Source organism: Mytilus californianus, unplaced genomic scaffold (genome assembly GCF_021869535.1).
Source record: "Mytilus californianus isolate M0D057914Y unplaced genomic scaffold, xbMytCali1.0.p SCAF_8, whole genome shotgun sequence".
In the NCBI taxonomy this organism is placed as follows: domain Eukaryota; kingdom Metazoa; phylum Mollusca; class Bivalvia; order Mytilida; family Mytilidae; genus Mytilus; species Mytilus californianus.
Window position 1 is genome coordinate 83,033,712 of NW_026262734.1, and position 22,010 is coordinate 83,055,721.

The 22,010-nt window shown below is 31.0% G+C and overlaps 1 protein-coding gene across 3 annotated transcripts in view; it reads right to left on the reverse strand.

Moving 5' to 3' along the window:
* Positions 1–5,846: 5,846 nt before the first annotated feature.
* The window catches only part of LOC127712592 (uncharacterized), a 384,379-nt gene continuing 368,215 nt past the window's right edge, over positions 5,847–22,010 (reverse strand). The window contains exons 10-12 of one of the 3 annotated variants that reach the window (XM_052219104.1): positions 8,376–8,417; positions 7,241–7,282; positions 5,847–6,227 (exon numbers count right to left, since the gene is read on the reverse strand). In XM_052219104.1, coding sequence (XP_052075064.1) covers positions 5,926–6,227; positions 7,241–7,282; positions 8,376–8,417 — 386 coding nt within the window. In that variant the 3' untranslated portion in view covers positions 5,847–5,925. The remainder of the gene's footprint in view (positions 6,228–7,240; positions 7,283–8,375; positions 8,418–22,010) is intronic. The other 2 variants (XM_052219107.1, XM_052219106.1) reach the window with 2 other exon arrangements.

Here is a 22,010-nt window from a genome sequence, read left to right on the forward strand (position 1 = left end):
ATATGAAATAACACTTAATAACATTGATCGTTCGAAGCGCCTGTCTAGTTTAACCTACATCAGAGATGTTCAAAACCCAAGGATGTGTTAATTCATGAATAGTAGACACTCTTTATAACCAAATGGGTATTAAAGAAACCCACCTTTGTCACCATTGCTGGAACCTTAATTTCACGATAACCCAAAATGAAATTACGACATATATAATAAATGTGTGATATACATCACACCAGTGCCGAATCACTAAATAATGAGCTTAAAGAGAGGTTATTTATACCAGACGGACATATAAAATCATAAGTCGACGCCAAACTGACAGAGTCATGGATGAGAAAGTAAAATATCAACATACAAACAATACTAGTAGTACACAAAACAAAACATAGAAAACTTAAGACGGCGCAAAACGACCAAATCAAAAACTGGGGTGATCTCAGGTGCTTAGAGTAAGCAGATCCTGTTCCACATGTGTCACCCGTCATGTGGCTCATTTTAGTACAAACCCGTTAGTAATTTTACCAAAGGTTTTATTCGGTAGGTCACTTTTGGGAAGAGGGGAAAGAAACATATCCGCTATCATCTGTAAAACTGATGTTCTATAACAGTCAACTAACTGGTGATGGTAGAACCTGATTTTATAGTACAGACAGCTTTAAATGTCTCACTAGTATGACGGTTGTTCATAGCTACGTTAAAATGACAACTTCGTTTAAGCAATCTAAGCAGACATGATAAATTAATGTGATACTAGTTAGAATCCAACAAAAAAAAAAAAAGAAAAAAAAAAAAAAAAAAAACTGATAAAAGAATTTAAGAAAAGCGCTTCGAACGCATTAAAATTAAAAACAAATTGTTTTCATTTTTTGTTATTATTTGAAATTAAACGGTCTCAATGTTACACATGACATTAATGACAATTTGTATAGCGAAAGCAAAACCATCACCGATAATTTCGTTGTTTACCACCCAAGCATTAGTCAAATACCGGGGTTTCTTGTGTTGTTGCAGGATTTTTCTTGGTAGTTATATAGGTTTACAGAGAAAATACAAAACCGCAGATTTTACTTGTAAAATTGACAAAATGAATGGATGAGTGTTTATTTGCCAGATCATACACGACATGCTATGGTAATACATAATAAATACACAATATGACAAAAGACTGACATCATTGATACAATGATAATATAATATAACTAACTAATATTTACAGATCTAGCTTTCCATTTATTCTTTGAATAGTTATAGAGTTTAACTGTAATGGTTCTAGCAGTAGCTTGTAATAAGTTATATAATTCAAGGTGGCTGGGGTGTTGATGATGGGAGTTTTTAACGACCTTGACTGGCTATACAGCCCTCGCACGGTCGGCCTGGGGTGTCTTCCCCATCTTGGATTTTAAGAAGCAGATGACAATTGGTCTAGATCTTTAATGAAATGTGCAAATTTGGATAGTAGTGTGTAAATTATGTGTAAGATTTTTCATGTTAATATAGAAAATAATATGTTTTATCATATTTACGGCTGTATTTTCTAAACAACACAATTCTTTTGTTTGAATAATTTTTTGTCAACTTTGCCACATAAGGGGAGATAACTCAGATAAAGTAATTTTTATAATAGAAAGTGTTGTGAATTTACCTATTTTAATATGTAGCAAGAAAACAAGTCCGTTGACCCAATTTTTTCTTTTTTTTTATCTGAACGGATGTTATAAGAGCTATCTTCTCACATTTTATAGTAAATCTATGGTGTTTTCTTTTTATCACACAAAATTGGATTTTCCATGGATAATCTTTACAAAATCTGACAATTTTGCACAATCTGTAGCGTTATTATATTTTGGAAAAAAACGTAATAAAAACTACATTTTGACAAATTATTAAAAAAATATATGGATTTTAATTAAGACCACCTATCCACCTTAAAACATTTAAACATGCTCATGCTCCACCAATTAAAACTGGCCGCCACGAAATAGCCCAAAAGGCGGTGCTGAAGAGTGTCGTTAAAAACACAAAGAAATAAAATCAAATTAAATAAGATGCCAAATTTTATTTACCTCGATTTGAATCAACATATACTGTGTTATATATATTATATACAAAAACTGAATATATATAACTATAAGTAAGCACTATTTTTAGATTAAAAGTTTTCTTAAAACATACATAGGAACATGACCAGGCTCAGCACACAGAAAACTAATAAGAGAACGCTTACCTACGTTTAATATAAACCTACACAAATTTGTTATAAATAAAAAGTATGTCCTTGACATGCTTGACGAGATTAAACCCCCATATTTCGAAAAAGAAGAGTTTAATACCCACCAAACTATACTATCATGCAGATGACACTGAAGATGTGTATCAATAAATATATTATAAAAACAGTTGTAAAGAGACGGGAGAGCTCTTGATCCTTGTTTAGACATTCATTTATGTGTGAAGTCTAATCTTGGTCATTTTATTGAGGCAATTTAGATTTGATTTATTATAATGCAATATTATTGTCAAACTTGAAAGATGCAATGACTAGTATCGATTTTGTTTGAATATTGACATCCTTTTCTCAGTTTATCTTCTGCATACAATAACGTTTTCAAAATTGTAATAGGATCCTTTTTTGCACTTACATGGGTGTTCACCGTTGACCAGACAACGCTTACTCTTCAATCATCCGAATTTTGTATAAATATAATCGGCTATGGCTTTTGTTCAAAGCGTTTTTCAGTGTTTTTTTGTGAATTTTCATTGTCTTGAATTTTGCCATGTACATTGATGCACTGGTGATTCAAAAAAGAAGTAGTGTATTTATCCTTTTGTTTTGGCATATTTCAAGTGGATCCAGAACTGCAGATAACGAAAATTCTTTAATGGATATGAATTTTGATTAAACTTATTCATCTTTCTTTCATTGTGAACTGTTAACGAAAGTGCACGTAATACAAATCTGTTAAATGGAAATTTTACCATTATGCATTGTTTTCTTACTTTAACATATTTTTGAATCGCAGCGAAACACATTTGTGATCGTTGTTTTTTTTTGTATCGGTACATTACACTTACATAAAACGTCAAACATATTTAGGGAGTATGCACAATCTACTTTATGAAGGAAATGTAATTTATATTCTAATTATTTTTTATTTTTATATTGATGATGTTGTTGAAATCTGTATATATTGGAATATAAAACCGTAAGCAACAATCGCTTTTAAAAAAATGTTTCCGTGTATTTAAAATCTAACATATTGTACATGTGGAAATGCTAAAATTACTTACCATTGAGATAATAGTTATCAAAGGTACCAGGATTATACGCCAGACGCGCGTTTCGTCTACTTAAGACTCATAAGTGACGCACAGATTAAAATAATTATTAACACAAACAAGTACAAAGCTGAAGAGTATTGAGGACCCAGAATTCCAAAAAGTTGTGCCAAATACGGCTGAGGTAATCTATGCCTGGGATAAGAAAAATCCTTAGTATTTCGAAAAATTCAGACTTTTGCAAACAGGAAATTTATAAAATGACCACATAATTGATATTCATGTCAACACCGAAGTGCTGACTACTGGGCTTGTGGTACCCTCGGGGACGAAACGTCCACTAGCAGTGGCATCGACCCACACGTATTGACGTCAATTCCGTTCAGTAAATAACTGCTGTAACTCTGTTCTTTTTTTCTTTTGTGTTACTATTTAAAACTTGATTTGAAAGAGTATTCAATCGTTTATCAAATTCGTCGATACAAAAGTCAATATAATTATAATATCAGTTTTTAAAAAAAAATATATTTCTGTTTATTTAAAGGTCCTTGCATACGTGTATTTTTGATAATTATTGATGCATTTAAAAGTCCATAACGACTATGTGTCGTACCTTTGTTTGACACTGAGGAATATATAGTTTTATATCAAGTCATTTATCAATACTTTCTTTTTTATTTTTTACATAGCTCTAAAGTCAGAATATTTTGGAGATGTCGTGCAATAAGTCATGTTGTGCATTTTTCTGTCCAAAACAACGGAAAACCATAACTGCAACTAACGAGTTGAAGCGTTCTATATATAACCAAATGCAGACGATGTTGATATTACTGTACGTTTATTTGTACAGAATGTATGTTCTGCATAAAAAAGATATCAATATTTTATTTACAAAATTAGATTATAAGCTGATATTTTGTCATAAAAACTTTAAAAATAAAACCTTTATATTGAAGCATTATTACACAATAGTAATATTAGTATGTTTTGGATATGAATATTAAATGTCAAAATTGTATAGCCAACATAATAACAGATGTATAAATTGCATATATCAATATTATATAAGCTTTGCCTAGTACATCAATAGATGTATGAATTATATTGGTTGATTGCAGACTGCAAATATTTAATGATATTTTTTGAGTGATACGCAAATAAATTTTGCTTTTGAAAATTATATGTTTATACGTAAAATATTCAAAACAGTATTTACTTGGTATATATTAAACTTTTCAAATTTCACAATTTAACTTTTTTCTCTGAAGTTAACGCTGTTTAAACAATTTAAATTTGCCTTTGACCTAATAATTATTCCTTTCCTTCCCAAATCCAATGTGTTTGTTTTGTATAATTTAAACATGCTTACTAATGCAACTTGTCTGAACATTTATAGTTGATAAATTAAGCATAGTGCCAAAGGCAAATTTGCTTTAGACAACTGATACTGTAAGTTCTACTTTATTTCTAAAACGTTTAACATGTATCACACTGCACATTGTTGGTCTCGTGTGTACCTGATATATATTTTTTTCTTTAAAAATATGAGATAGTCAATGCACACAGTTATATCGTAGTGCATTTCTTTTAGACACTAAATATGAATTAAAAAATCCCAACTACGTTTCTCAATAACGTGTTTACTGTGTATTGTAATACTTTTTAGACAAATTATACCAAAACTATAGAAAACTTCATCAGCTCTAACTCAAAATATAGACAATTTGATGATTTATGTTATGGGGGTCTTGAAATGTTTTGACAACTGCCTTAATGCTAATATTTAACCTTTTTTATCTTGACCAAATCACTGCTTTACTTTAAAGTTCATGACCCAATTTTTTTTACAGTGTAAATTTTATCCCCCTAATTGCTATTTGAGGCATTAACCCTGAAGAAATACATTTGGAAGGGGTATAAAAACAGTAACACACTGTCCACACTAGGGACTATATTCGTGGACACCGAAAATTTAAGGACGATAACTGTGTTCCCGGAACAGATGCTAGCATGTAATTTATATTATAAATGTAATTTATAATTATTGGACGGTTTGCTTATTTTCATTTCAGCTTTGGTCAAATGAAGACTTTGTTCAATATGTGTTTAGTCGTTAAAGACGGTCAAAGTTACAAGTGTCAAGGTTATTACATTACCTTCGTTTCATATTTGTGAGTTATTCTGATATGATCATTGTATTTTGACGGAGAAGCATTTTTTGAAAGTTAAGGGTTCAAAATATTAATATGAAATTGTTATTATGGCAATTCATTCGCACATGTATAAATACCTGAATAGAAAGACGTCTGTTAGTTGAAAACCTTTCAACAATTTACGAAATGCATTTTGACAATTTCATCTTTGTTCCTTTTCAAAATTTTCTTTTCTATTTGAAATTAAATTCTTGACTCAACTATATTCAAAACAACGTTAACAAAATAGGAATCCCTTCTAATTATGATGGCGAAAGAAAACTAAAACGTTTTACCCGAAAAAGTCGAAACTGAAACATACGGGAACATATATATTATACTCCTGCGTTTGTATAGTAGAAAAGTAATAGCTTGATAACATTTATGTTATATACATGAAGCTTCTAATAATACAACCTGAATATGATATACGCCTTATATGTTTTCAATGTTTTGTCATTTAATGGTCTAATAGTTCAGGTTTAAATTCAACATTGTCTGCAAAAGCCACTTGTACGGCATCGGCTTCATTGCATTTGTCAATCTTTTTAAGTGCTTTAACTAGATTAAAAACTAAAGTTTCATTAGGCCGTAAAGGTCTCCATATTTCAAACATTGCAGTTTTAAATTCCGGTTTTGACTCTATGCTCGATAGTTTTTTCTCTGAAATATTTAACTGTACTCCAAGTTTGTAACACTCATCTTCACTGAGCTGTTTTGCGAGTCTGAATAATGATGCTTTTCTTAGAACAGGAATTGTACCTTAAATATGAAAAAAAAGTTAATTGCTAAAGATTTACGTCAAGATAGATTTAAAATTATACAGTATTTGCAACAACAACAAAAAAAACCAATCAAATTCCTTTCATTTGATATCAATTTCAAGAGTAAGACTAACCACAACTCAAACATGTATTGCATTGTATAGTTAACGAAGAAACAAAAAACAAAACGAAAATAAAATTGAGAATGGAAATGGGGAATGTGTCAAAGAGACAACAACCTGACCATAGAAGAGACAACAGCCGAAGACCACCAATGGGTCTTCAATGTAGCGATAAACTCCCGCACCCGGAGGCGTCCTTCAGCTGGCCCCTTAACAAATATGTATACTAGTTCAGTGATAATGGAAGCCATACTAAACTCCAAATTATACACAAGAAACTAAAATTAAAAACGATACAAGACTAACAAAGGCCAGAGGCTCCCGACTTAAGACAGGCGCACAAAATGTATTGTTGTTTAAAATACAATTGAATAAATAATCATATGCTAGAAAAATATCCATAAAACTTTATAATTGTTAATGTATCTTTGTTAACAGTTTTTTTTTTTTAAGTTTTGCATAGCATCACAACAGGTGTTTTGAATGATAGCCTTTAAAAGTAGGCGTCAGTCCCTTACTTTGAAAAGCCTTTATTTAAATCTGAATAAGTGATTGCTAAAGATAGACTAGATTTGGTAACAGTTCCATAACAATATTATTTGACTATTAAATACAGATTTGATTATATTGATATCTTTGTCTCACACTAAAAAGAGTTTGTCAGATAAAAGATTCCTTCATTTTTTTCCTTTTTTATCGGTAGAATTCCAGACAACAATTGCACTTTTATTCATTATCCATAACAATCTTTTAATGTCAGTTACACGTTAACGTTTAGTCAATTAAAAATTCATCATATTTACTGTAGATAACATTTCTTTTATCAAATTACTTGTCGCCTTTTACACTCGAGTTCATTTACAATAAAATACACTACAGATAAACTTACACTGTGGATCATCTATATCTACACCAACATCCTGATTTTCATCTAAAATTTATCATATGCTATAATTGAATAATTATATGAAACAATTTTTTTTTTCACCAATATGTTCAGATTAAAAAAAAACATTGCTTAGTTATATCAAATACAGTATTTACAAACTATACACAATCATTAATACCATTCCTTTATGGACTACCTCATTGAATATTTGTGTATTGATAGTTTGAATATATAATATCGAATGGAAGAAACTGCTGATTATGATAACAGTTATGTCAGTGTTTCTGTTTGAAGTAGCACCAACTATTCAATCTATTGTATCAGTTGCTAAAGAAAGGGCGAGTATATTGTTTGTTTATAATTTTTTTAAATCACTTGTTAATATGACAAAAAGGCAAAGCATTCACTATGAGTCAATTAAACAAACAATCCAAACGTTATCATTTTCTTAGACATTTCATATATAAGTGTACATAAATGATAATAGTATTTGGATGACGTTATGTTCATTGTTCACCTTTCTGTGTATGTATCTGGTTTTTTTAATGTTATCACACACACACTCACACACATTCACACATTCACACATTCACACTTACATAAGTAAATAAATATAAATAAAATACTACTGAACAGTTGTCCATCGACTGGTAATCTGACTAAAAAAGGAAACGTGAATGTATTGTTGTTTAAAATACAATTGAATAAATAATCCCATGCTAGAAAATAACCTTAAAACTTTAAAATTCTTTATATATCTTTGTAATCAGTCTAATTTTTTTTAAGTTCTGCATAGTTTAACAACAGGTTTTTTAAATCAAGGCCTTTAAAAGTAAGCGTCAGCCCTTTACTTTAAAAGGCCTTGATTTAAAACGGTATCAGTGTTTGTTAAAGATGGACTACACTTGATAACAGCTCCATCACACTATTCTTTGACTATTAAATTGGGAATTGCAGACAACAATTGCGCTTTTATTTATAACCCATAACAATCTTTTTAATGTCAATTACACGTTAACGTTTAGTCAAACAAAAATTCATCATTTTAACTTTAGATAAAAGTCTTTTAACAAATAACATGTCGCCTTTTACACTCGAGTTCATTTACATCAAAATAAACTACAGATTAACTTACACTGTGGATCGTCTATATCTACACCAACATCTTGATTTTCATCTAAAATATGTCATATGCTCTAATTGTAAAAATTATATGAAACAATTTTTGTTTATCACCAATATGTTCAAATAACACAAAAAAACATTGCTTAGTTATATTAAATACAGTATTGACAAACTATACACAATCATTAATACCATTCCCTTATGAACTACCTCATTGAATATTTGTGCATTGATAGTTTGAATATATAATATCGAATGGAAGAAACTGCTGATTATGATTACAGTTCTGTCAGTGTTTTTTTTTTTTTTGAAGTAGCAACAACTATTCAATCTATTGTATCAGTTGTTAAAGAAAGGGCGAGTATATTGTTTGTTTACAATTGTTTTCAATCACTTGTTAATATGATGAAAAGGCAAAGCATTCACTATGAGTCAATTAAACAAACAATCCAAACGTTATGATTTTCTTAGACATTTCGAATATAAGTGTACATAAATGATAATAGTATTTGGATGACGTTATGTACATTATTCAACTTTCTGTGTATGTATCTGATTTGTTTAATGTTAACACACACACATACACACACACACACACACATTCACACTTACATAAATAAATAAATATAAATAAAATACTACCGAACAGTTGTCCATTGACTGGTAATCTGACCAGATCCTCTAAACCATTTTCAATCACTACTTTTCTAGAAATTGCCACTTCAACAGCGTTGTTACATAAACCACGACAAAATCTAGGTTTAGGTTTGTTTTGTAATGTATCAACAACTGATTGTTCTACGATTATTTTCGTAGTCCTGAATATTATGACGTCACCTATTGGTGGTTCTTTTTGGTCAGAAATAAAGTGAAATGTGCGATAGTTCCTTTTCTTGTTATTGTTGAATATGATGTGTTCCTTTGAACTTCTTATAGTGTCTATCTGAAAATTTCCTTCGAAAGAAATCTAAGACGAAAACAAAAGACACTTAATTATAATGAATGATAATACAAATATTATCGGGATATAAGACCGTTTTGTTTATAAATGAATTACAATATAACCTCAAAGGTTTAAATTTATTGATTATACTAACAAAATCGATATTGATAAACACAATATTGAAATGTCTAATTTCCGAGTTAAATAGACAACCTGAAGTAATTTGTAAATGTAAACGCCTTATAAAAATTTGGATACATACACTTTTTCGATAAGAAAAGCATCTTGATGATATCAGAGAACGATTCAGTAGCACCAAAGTGTCATTGAAACACCACGAGTTGGAACTTTATCTCCTTCGTAGATATGATATATTTTGTGTGTCTGTATATAAATAAGGAATACTTGGGAAAGAAAGAAACATAAAAAGAATGTTCTAGATTAAAAGGTGTATGTTTCCCAACATACATTGTGTTATAAAATATCGATATAAGATATCTTTATATTGTATTTCATAGACTAAGAAATACGTTACACTGTACCAGGCAATTCAATCGCAATTCAATAATCTACTAAATAGAACAAATAATACCTTTAGCTTTTCACCATCTTGAATTATACCGTCTCTGTATTCTATTGTCTGTATTCTGAAGCCTTTTTGTCTCCAATATTTCCTTCTCTTTTTCCCAAAATGTTTCAATGCAATTTCGACTATTAAGGTGAATTTATCATCTGTCTCATTTTTAAGACATGCAAATATTTCTGTTGGTCTGTAATGAAGAACAGCCAATGTTGCGGATTCTGCACTTTTCTTGAAATTTTTCTTTAGTCCAACAGCAAAGCTAATTTCAATTGAAAATAATTCAATATGAAAAATGAACAAGTATACTCGTTGGTACATTACATAGAACAGGAACACTTTTGTTACAAATTAAGATTCAAAATATATCCATTTATTAGTTAAGCCTATGGAAACAACGCAATAATGATACTAACTGAACGATAACTGGATCAGAGGTTAGAATATCGAATTAACGCGCTCAAGGGACCAACTTACCTAAAAACAAACCTTCAATAGCTGACTATGTTTCCGGGAATCACTCATTGTCGAAGGCCGTACGGTGACCTATAGTTAACAATTCCTGTGTTATTTGGTCTCTTGTGGATAGTTGTCGGATTGACAATCATACCACATCCCCTTTTCTTATCGAAAATGATATGCCAAAAAGAAAACTTAAAATGTAGGATAGATACAGGACTGTCACTTGAAAAAAAAAACCAACATCGCATTTTTGAATAACAAAACCACAAAAGCACGCACACAAAGAACAACGAACCCTTTTAGAATACACTTTAGGGTGAATTCAGGTGCTCCAGAGGGTAAACGGATGCTGCTCCACGTGCCGACCAGTCATGCTGCACGTTTAAATACACAACGGTGATAAAATGAATTAGGTAGTGCACATCATCAAAAAGAAAATGGGGTTGGGGCTATGACAATAAGAACACACCCGTCTTTCATAGATGTAAGTCCTGATATGAGGCAGACTTAATTTTATCCTATATTTCAAGTTCGATGGGATAGATGCGTTCATCATAATCACCAAACTTTTGATTATCTAGTGAGATGGCAAAATTTATCAGTCAGGTTTCTATTTCGTCAAAATTCATTTTTACAATCGTAAAACTGGAGGCCATTGTAGGGACGACGCGCTGCCAATTTAGCTCAAAAACCGATAAATTTATCCACATAGCACCATTGCGATCCTTATATGCCAGTTGTATTTTAAAAGAATAATGTATCTACTAGCTAATGACCATCAGTCAATGTACTTGTCTGCATTCAGTCAACTTAAAATTATTGTCTGATCTGTTGTCAAGTAGAATTTTCGAAAATTCATAAACATTTAAAAAAATTCTAATTAAATATTTCGTGGAAGGGCAGACTAAAAAAATTCAGTTGTTGAAGACAATTAACCCTTATTATCTCACACAGAAAATGTTTTTCGAAGATATGCATTTTTAACATCCAACTTAGAAGTCTGTCGTCAATTACTTTTAGTAAAAATTTGCTATTCGAACACACGTACTCTGTTTCTGTGATTCATTACAAAGGTATTTCACTTGACCTATATATTTCATTTTTTTAGTACTGTGAATTCAGATGTTATAAAGTTAACATGTAGCCTTGATATATAAAATTATAGAATCTGAAGCCAAATGATGTATCAGATACTCTTGCTTTATACGTTTTCAAGACACAATATTCAACTCAAACACGCCCTAGAATAAAAAGGTGCACTCTATTTTCTCTTTTCGATGCAATTGTTACCGATTTTTTTTGAATTTTTTCTGAGTCACATAATGGAAGGGCAAAAACGAAAATTGAGGAACAAATAGATTGATATGTTCTCCGTCCGTGGTATTTTTTTTTAATCAGAGGTTATGCATTTTTAATCCAACTTAATAGACACCCATGTCGTCGACTTGATATCTAATTGTTCTGCTTTATAATGTAATAAATACATTGAAAACTTATGCAAATGGTGTTTTTATGATAAAATACTTCGTAATTTAGCCGAAAACTGATATTTCTTTTGTTTCTATTATGTTTTAAATTTTTTGTTATTATAGTAAACATTACAATAAGCTTTTATTGCCTTCTCTAACAAAGAATTTTGATTCTTTTGTTCTATTTCAACTGGGTTTCCGCCTGTTATCTAGCGGAATGTGAAGTTTAAGGATAATGCACGCTTCTTATCAATGTTCCTACAAATATGTTGCTACGTTCAGCATCATAAGAATAAAAACAATTCATCAAGAAGAGGAGATCAGTAAATTATAATGAGAATGCATATAGTTTGACGAAAAACACGTCTTCAACAAGTAACACATATGTTGCCAAAGACGAAATCAGAAATCGTCATAATTGTAACTTTAGATAAATATTTACATGTATCCATCCCTTAGACAACATCTACACTGACTGTTATATTGACTAGTCTGCAGGTTTATGAAATTTAACTTAAATGATGTCTCAGTTATGTTTACATTAGCTTGTTCTTTACATTACAAAAATGCAAATCATCAAAATATTTAAAAGAAAAACCTACCGTGTAAAATGTTCTGCCGAGAAAGAAACTGTATTCCCTTCAATTTTAATATTTGTTGAACATATTTCCCAATCTTTCTCTGATTCTGGAATATCTGTATGTGAGGCTATTATTATGAAATCATTAACTGATACAGTCAGTGAATGCAGTTGAAGTTTCATATTTACCGGTTTGCTTGGCTGAACATTATTTTGCATTGTTAAATCTAGGACATTGGTAAATAAGACCGTTTCCTCACCATTCCAGTCATTTGTATCAGCTACCTTAAACAAAAATGTATGCGTTGTCATCGTTTAATTAATTGGATATTTTTGAGAATATAATAACAGATCATACACAAATTGTTTTATCATATATTTCATGTATCTGTTCTACTGAAAACTATACACAACATTGAGCATTTAACATCATGTTCTTACACTAACAGTGTGTTATTTTCAAAGTTGAAGAAACCAATCAGTACTTTAAAAAATAAATAAAAAACTTTAAGAAACAATTTTAATAATGAATAGATGAACGATACACAGATACATGTGATTTACTTGTTTACAATTTAGAATAATACCAAAAATCAAATGGTACAATAGAAATATGTTTTAATTATTGTATAGATATCCTACATTAAGCATTAATTTTCCTGGTGACTTAAAAGCTCCCTCAGGTATGTTTATTTCTGCACTACTTTCTGATTGCGGAATAATTTTGACTGCTTCATGCGTAACGTCAAACTCTTCCTGCCGAAGCTGTGATAATATAACGAACTTGGCCGTCTTCATTCTTGTTAGGTCAATTTTGATATCGAATTTCGTATACTGAAAAAAAGAGATTATTCGCATATAAATGCATGATTAAACAAACATTTATTGACAATAAATGAATATATCTGTGTAAATCGATTGCACTCAACCAAACAATTTATGATACATTGATTTGAGACCTGAATCAGGTCTGTTATATAGGAAACATTGGTTTTGTCAATTTGTCAAGATTAAAATACATTTGATTATATGCATTTTGTAAAATAATGTTACCCATGCTATATTTATGTGCCCCTTGAAACTTACCAAGTTAACGCGAAAAGAAAAGAAAACTACAAATACAGAACAGTCCAGAGCAGTAGAGACAATGAGAAAACCCATAATAAGTGATCAGTAACGACAGCTTTCAAAGAACTAAATAAGTAAGAGTGTTCGCACAAAACAATAGACATTTCTAATGTGCTTGCCATTAACTTTTTATATGTTTCAGTTACATACAAAGACATAGTGAGCTATACATGGTATATATGATCTGAAATATCATTCATGCATGTTTTTTGCAGGATCAAGCTAAGTCTTTTAAAGTTATGTCTGCTCAAACATATACGTATTATGCAGTTTGATAATAGTGTTAATATCCCTAATGCACCTCAAATTGAGGAACTCAAAAGTTGTTTGTAAACAAACAATCTTTGTGTTGAAGAAAAGGTTACCATTACCCCATATAGGAAATGAATTGCGCTTATTGTCCCAACTTTCTCGTGGTAATATATGAAATAAGGATATTTGAATGATTTTTTTAATGTATTGATTTTACATTGATAAATAAGGTACTGTACCAAATTAAGTTTGATACATCTGAAAAGTCAATTTATATAATCATTAATTCTATCCAGAAAACATAAATCTTGTTGCATCGGTTCGAACAATGTGCAGCACTAATTTAACCCTGAACCCTCAAAATGACAAATATTATTATAGCACAAGAGGTATCTAACCCGTAAGCGATTTGATTTTAGAGGGGGCACTTGAGGACACATTAAAGATAGCGAAAAACCGTGAACAAACTTCATATCGAACCTTTTATAGAATACTACACCGTTTTGACAACTATTATTTTGATAGTAGTATACCTATATAATCCCAATGACGAAAGGAAGAGTAAACCCGTAGGTCTTGTACAACTGGTCATAAGAACAACTAACCTCTTCTCCGTAATCTCCCTCTGTAAATGCCTGGCCAGTGATATTGCCTTCTACAGAACCTTCCAATGGCAATATAAGCACAAGCTGATTTTTTTTAACAAATCCTAACACAGAAATCTGCAAATTTAAATGATTTGGAGTATCACCCCATGTTTTGATTTCATAAACATCGCTAAAAATTCGGTCTTCAGAACCCAGATGCATGGCGGAATCAATGTGTTCTGGAATAACTTTCGAACAATATAAGAAAAAGCTGTTAATTATATTGTCCATATTCAGTGTGATGTCTGTGCATATTGAAATATCTTCAGTAGGATTAACATAGCGGACTTCAAAAACATTGTTGCTACAAAAAAAACAAAAAAATACTTTGATCTTCTAATTGCGAAACAACATCTATTCAAACATATTTTCATATTATTGACGTGTTACCATATTTTATAAATCATGACATGTTTATACTGAACAGATCCAATTATGTTGAGAGCAAAAAAAAAGCACACACCTCAGTCACACCCAAGATAATGTACACAAGTTAATATAATGCTATGGTTGTTTTGAAATATTTTTTTTTAAGACAAAACAAAGACGTGAACGTTACATCAGTTGGCAGACTCATAACAATAAACTTACAAAACACTCGACCTGCTTAATATTTTATGTACATGTTTTTGATAATAGTTAAAATTGATAATACTTATTTCGAATTTAAGATAATACAGTCAGTCTGTAAAAAGAATTAAAATTAAACTTTGTCTTATTCATTAAAAATCGTGTAAGTGATGTTTGTATAAAAGTTAAGACTTGATGATTTGATTTTTCAATTACAAAAGTTAGCTATATTCACTTGCAAAGTGTTGCTTATTAAAAATACCCGTAATTAATCTCGGCTTCTCGTTCTAGTTGGTTTATCAATGTTCTCATTATTTTCTGGTCCTCTTTGTTAAGAATATCAACATTAACACCTACAAGTGCCCAATCATCAATTGTAACTGATGATCCAAAACTACAAAGTAATTCAATAACCACAGCGTCTTTTTTTGCAACCGCTATATCCAAAGGACTTTGTCCTTTCTGAAAAGAGAGCAAAACTTGAAGAAATATACATATCTTCTGCTACAACAAATACAATTATTCTGTATTTGAAAAACAAATGTATATACAATAGATAAATAAATACACAAACAAATTTATTAACCCAATGATTTGATACCAATTGATATTTCGGAAATCCTGTCAACATACTACGATATGGGTTCGCATTAGTAAGAATGTATACAAAAAAAAAATTGCCATCAATCTTGATTACTACGTTATACCATTCAATGCAATTCTTGTTATTGATCACTATTCTATTACTTGCATCTATCAAAATTTCATCACTTTTTGAGATCTTAAAATGCAGGTTTATATATACGTTGTATCACAGAAACACTGTGTTTTAAAGGAAAGGTAATTAAATCATGTATTGAGCAGAAAACATGAAAAACACTATTTCTTTTCAATACAGTAACAATGTCATAATGAGTTTTCTCTCATTTCAACTTTATGCTTTATCATTTAATTAAAAAGAATATCTAAGTTAAACTGGAACAGCCGTACCTCAAAATTTAGAATAAACATACTATCATTTAATTGTTGTGAAATAATGCATCACCAATCTATCTTATATGTTAATATCAACAAATCTAGTAATGTTTAAAGTTAAACGAGCTGTTAAAATGCTGCTAAAACTACAGATTATGTTATGAGTACATGTTATGATCGTAACTATAATGACATGATTAAGTATCACTGTGTATATGTTTGCACTATTTAAAAGATTAACGTTATGTTATAGATAATGCATATTTTAAGGTTTTTCTTGTCGTAGAACACACCGAGGGGTGTCAGGATTGATCAAATAAAAGACCGACCGTAGGCAGGTCTTTCTTTGAGCAATCCTGACACCCCGAGGTGTGTTCTACAAGAAAAACCTTAGTGTGTGCATTATTTGACTTATATACCGTCAAAAAAGTATGATTTTTATAAAGATTTGCAAAATTTAGCATCCTATTTTACCGACCACACTAAAGTGGGATATTCCTTTCTAATGCGTTAAGGTTTTAATACGCCTTATGGCTCATTTAGAATGTGAAATAAAACTCACTAATTAATCTAGATATAAACCTTAGAAATTATTATCCATACACAATAAAACATATTACTGTAGCTGCAGAAGTAAGACACAAATGAAATGTTACCATCCGATAACGGTGTATGAAAAATTCAAGACACTTTGTAAGTAATTTATTGTACCAACTTAGGTTATGGAAAAAAGAGTGGGGGTGGGATGGGGGTGCTATGTTAATGTTGTTTTTTTCTATTTGTAATGACATTTCTATCGCTGAAAAGTGATTATTTTTTCAACAATTTTAATTGAATCGAATGAATATTCAGAATGATTTTATTTTGAATAGCAATACATTTTTAACAGATAATCAGGATATAATTATACCCTCCTCCCAACCCCCAATTGTGAGGTACGGGGATGTTTTTCAATAGAATATAAGAATTAGTTGATCATTTGATAGAGTAAAAGGTATACATAAATGTAAAAAAGTTAAGAACTGACACGAAGGGAGCACAAAATCGTGATCCGTGTACATGTAACACGAAAACGAATATCAATACATGTAGGTCACAGTATGATTTCCTATTCAGTGTTAATCAATAAGATTTTCAAAATCTTACACACGAATATGTTAAATCTGGCTTTTTTTAAGTGTTATTAAAGTTTTACATTAAAATTCATCTCACATATATGATAATGCCTCTGTATGGTAGCGATAAATTAACAAAACTTCACATTATTTGTTTCTAAAATGAAAATGCGGGCAATGACGATTTGTTTACACCCGTCATAGATTGAACTTTAAAAAATAAATTCCCCAATCAGTAACAAAAAACTATCAGACGAATATAATTTAGAAGTAAATTATAGTTTGCATTTTTATCAAGGGAAAATAATGACCTCACATAGGTCATTATTTTATGCCTTGGAGCATATTTCATTGAAACATGGTATCGTCCGGGTTGATTCTTCGAAAGAATGACCTATCGTTCTGAAAGAAAATAACTCCATATAGGTATATAAACCTGGATAAAATGCTTACATGTATGTATCTATTTTCATGGGATTTACTTCGTTACTTCTTATTGTAGACTGTTATAATTTGAGGTGTTCAGCTATCATATAAACAGAAAAAAAAAAGTCCTACTTACATTGTTTATAACATTAACGTTTGATTTAAAGGCTACAAGTGCCACCATTGATTCAATGTTTGAATTTTTCACAGCCTTGTATAACGCCGTTTCACCATCCTATGCAAATTGAAAAAAAAAAATGAACGTAATACAAAAACAATAGGAAAGATAGTACATTTGTGTTTATTCAACACATATTTTGATGTCCTTTAATCTGAAATAAGAAATATGCACATTTCCTGATTCAACAATGGTAATGTCTCTTCTGGGTTTCTTCTGTTCTTTTATATTCATTTCGAAAACTAAAACATGTATGGTTTCTTCATATTTTTGAAATGTTATTATATGTGAAATTTGAATGAAACGTGCTACTTCCAGGGTAACAAATATATTGTTCATTGTTATGTCATGTGATGGCTCTGTCTATGCTCATTTCGAAAACTGTAGAATTGTAGATTTGCTATTGTAGGGTTGTTTTGCCGGTTTTGTTTAGAAATATCATAGGAGTGCAGTGTTTTTGTTATTCAATTTTTTTTAGATAATAATAAAAACTACTTATTGTTTCACCATTGATTTTTGGATAATATTTGTCAAGGTGATCATGTCGACAAAAAAAAAGTTAAGAAACTTACGGAACGATGCCACTAGTGAGTTGGGACATACATTTAAGTTACATTTATCGTAATTGGTTTGTTTAAAATCATTATGTACCCAATATGGCTAAAAAGAGTGTGTAAATTGTTTCTTTAGATTAACTTGTACAATTCGCCTACAGGATGTTTGTTCTTCATATTTAATCCTGATCGGATTTAAATATTTTTGTTTTGCCAAATTTCTTTTACAAATGTACCTTATCTCTTTGTTCAATGTCAATCCCATGCTGTGCTGCTGTGACGATAACCTCTGACAATCCACCAGAACTTGCATAATGTAGGCATGTACATCCATTCTAGATAAGAGCAAATAACAACATGATTACTGTAAATTTTTAAAATGTTTATCGTATCAATTCTGCAATGATATAAAAAAAGTCTATTTTTTTAACTATTGAAACCTAGTAACAAATATATCAGCAAATTTGGTGGCATTATAGATTTTTATGAACTCATTAAATAAAACATGTTGTGTAGCCCTTGAAGTTTTATACCTCATCCAAATAATCAAAGTTACATCCTCCTTTGATCAGCTCTATTGCCTCTTTGTTCTTTTTCTTCTTAACTAGTGATATCAGCTCCATGTTCTTATTAGGCTTTATATGTTATCTGTAATAAGATCCAAAGGTGAAACAACTGATTATACATTCATACTTGTATAAGATAGTAAAGCATCAACTTCACGTAGCAGAGGACAAATAATTTAAAATTCAACTTTTGCACTGCATCTTATATTGACATCAAGCGTGTCAACCGCTAACATATCTGATAATTATACATTATTTACGGGCCGTGTTCTCCAAATAAAAGCATCTTTGCAAACGATTATTTTGCAATATTTTCATAGCATTCAACTTACATTTTTATTGGTGAGAAATGTCAATATAAACTCATTTATACTGCACTCGTTCTATTTGAGCAGTCAGAATGCGTTGACTGTATATTTCTATGTCATATACAGTCAATGACCCGATATCACTTTTCATCATAAATATTTAAATAGAAGTTGCCGAAACTATATTTAATTATTCATACGACCTCTTTAACTTGTTTTTTTTTCAATGTATACAACGAAGCGTGGAACGACTCAAACTTATTTCTTTAACAATTTTTGGAAAACCATATTTCACTTGTTATTTTGTTGTTGTTTGAAACCTATAAATCATTATGTTTTATGCTTATTGTTGATATTTTAGTCCATACTCTAACGAAATCGTTCACCATCGATTGCGGGTTTCAACAGGTAATGTACATTTCATTGTGTTGTATATTTCTCTGCCTGATATGAGGCCTTTTTAAAGGGAGAGTTTTCCAATATTTAAATCAAATAAATAACATTTACACATTAAACAACAATTTAAAAATGTGTTTTTCTAGATTGCGGTATAAAGACGATAATAGTGCATTGATTTGATATATCAACGATATAAGGATTAAGCCCGAACCGGGGAAAAAGCTCTGCAGAGCCTCGCATTTTCACGTTTCTAAGCCTCATCCTTATATCGTTGATATGTCAAGTCAATGCACTATTATTGTCTATATATATACAAACCTCTAGTAAATGTGTAATAATTAACCATTTCAACTAGTGATAATGGTCTTACCTTGTAAAAGAATATAACTATAGTGATGAAAGTGAGATTTTACTAACTGATACCAAATTTTTATCTTTTGGTATTATTATTTCTACACACACCCTTTAGACAAGATGAAATGTACAACGAACATGTGCTGCTCGATGCGAGCCAAGGCTCCGTGTTAAAGACCGTACTATGACCTAAAGTTGCTGACTTTTCAAATTGTGACTTGGACGGCGATTTGTCTCATTGGCACTCATACCACATCTTCTTATATCTAAATATTAGGGCAAAGTACATTTTCAAATACGCGGCAAATTAAAACGGTATCATTTTTGGATTAAGACATCCTTTATCATGTACATGTAAGTGATATTTGAGTCCGTTTAGAGAAGCGTTTGAAGGTGTACCCAACACGTTGACTCAAATTTATTTGGCTTGTTTAAAATGTTAACAAAATATTTACTTTGACCATTTGAAAAAATATAAAGAAATATAAAAAACTTGAAGCAATCACTTTCACGGATAAGTTTCATTGTATATATAGCAGTTTGAAAAACACTAATTTTGATTATTGAGAAGCTTAATATTTCCTTAACAATAGAACGTGATTAGCTGATTTTACAGAGTTATCTCTCTGTAGTGTTAGGTATCACCTTGACAAGGTTTGCCTGGTGAAAATTTGCTTAAGTTATGTAAAGATACAATTTATTAGGTAAGCGAAAGTCGCCTTACGTTTAATTTAAAATTTGTTTATTTATGCAACGATAGTTTAACTATAGTCAGAGGACCAAACGATGGCAAATCTGACAATTTTTTGGAAGAGTAGCGTTTACAATGTCTTACGTTCAATCAAGCGCTTACTTAATTTCCAGTTGCAATGCATATTATAAAAGATATAATGCATTTTTTTTTATTCATGCATGTTTCTGAAATTCTCAGTATATACAGATGGGTGCAGTCCTAACCTGTACACAAGTTTACTTAAAACAGTCCTTACGACTGCTCTATATGTTAACTTGAGAACATTTTAGCAGACCTGTAAGTTAATTTTATCCCTAGCAGACCAGACCTCATGTCTGCTTTATTAAGACTGCTGCAGAACAGTCCTGAGAACAAGTTTGATAGAGCAGACCTGTTACCAGAACAGGTCAGTTTGACAAGACCAGACATTCGGACAGGTCAGTTTGACCAGACCAGACCTGTGAACAGGTCTGCTTGACCAGACCAGACCAGACCTGTGGACAGGTCTGCTTGACCAGACCAGACCTGTGGACAGGTCTGCTTGACCAGACCAGACCTGTGGACAGGTCTGCTTGACCGGACCAGACCAGACCTGTGATTAGGTCTGCTGGACCTGACAAGACCTGTGGACAAGTTTGCTATTTAACAGATTTCACTGGTGACATAGTTGATATTTGTTTTCACATAAAAAAGACAAAGATCGTATGATTTTCACTGATCAGAAGTCGATATTCATATGACATTCATCAATAAAAGCAGTCCTGTTTACAAGTTAACATTGGATCATGTTAATCCTATCATGGAGGAGTAGACCAGACTAAAGTTAACTTGGGATCAAGTTAACTTTTTCTTAGAGGAGCAGACCAGACCAAAGTTAACTTGGGATCATGTAAACTTTATCATGGACCAAACCAAAGTTAACTTTATAAGAACAGGTTTGGTTTGACTTTGGATAGCAGACCGTCCAAAGTTAACTTCAATACTGGCCATGGACCTGTCCTAAAGTTAACTTTTCGAGCAATTATTAAACAGTCCTAGGACCAAGTCTGCTGTTTAAGTTAACAGAAATTCTGCCTTAATACAGGTCACAGTAGTCATAAAACCTGTCATAAGTTAACTTTAACCAGTCGTAAAGTCTGCTTATTAAGTTAACTAGCTGTAAAGGTTAGGACCGCACCCATCTGTATGTGAGTTGTTTACCTTTTCGAATTGTATTTAGTTTAAACAGTATTTATTAATGAAAAATTACATGAATAAAATATTACAATACAATGTTAGATAAGGTTCAAATATGGGATTCGGAAACAAGTTTGGAAAAACTTATATAAATCCGTCTCCCAAAAAAAAAATATCTATTTAACAAACAATAATACGTGCCAACAGTATATTCAGTTTAAGGTAGCATT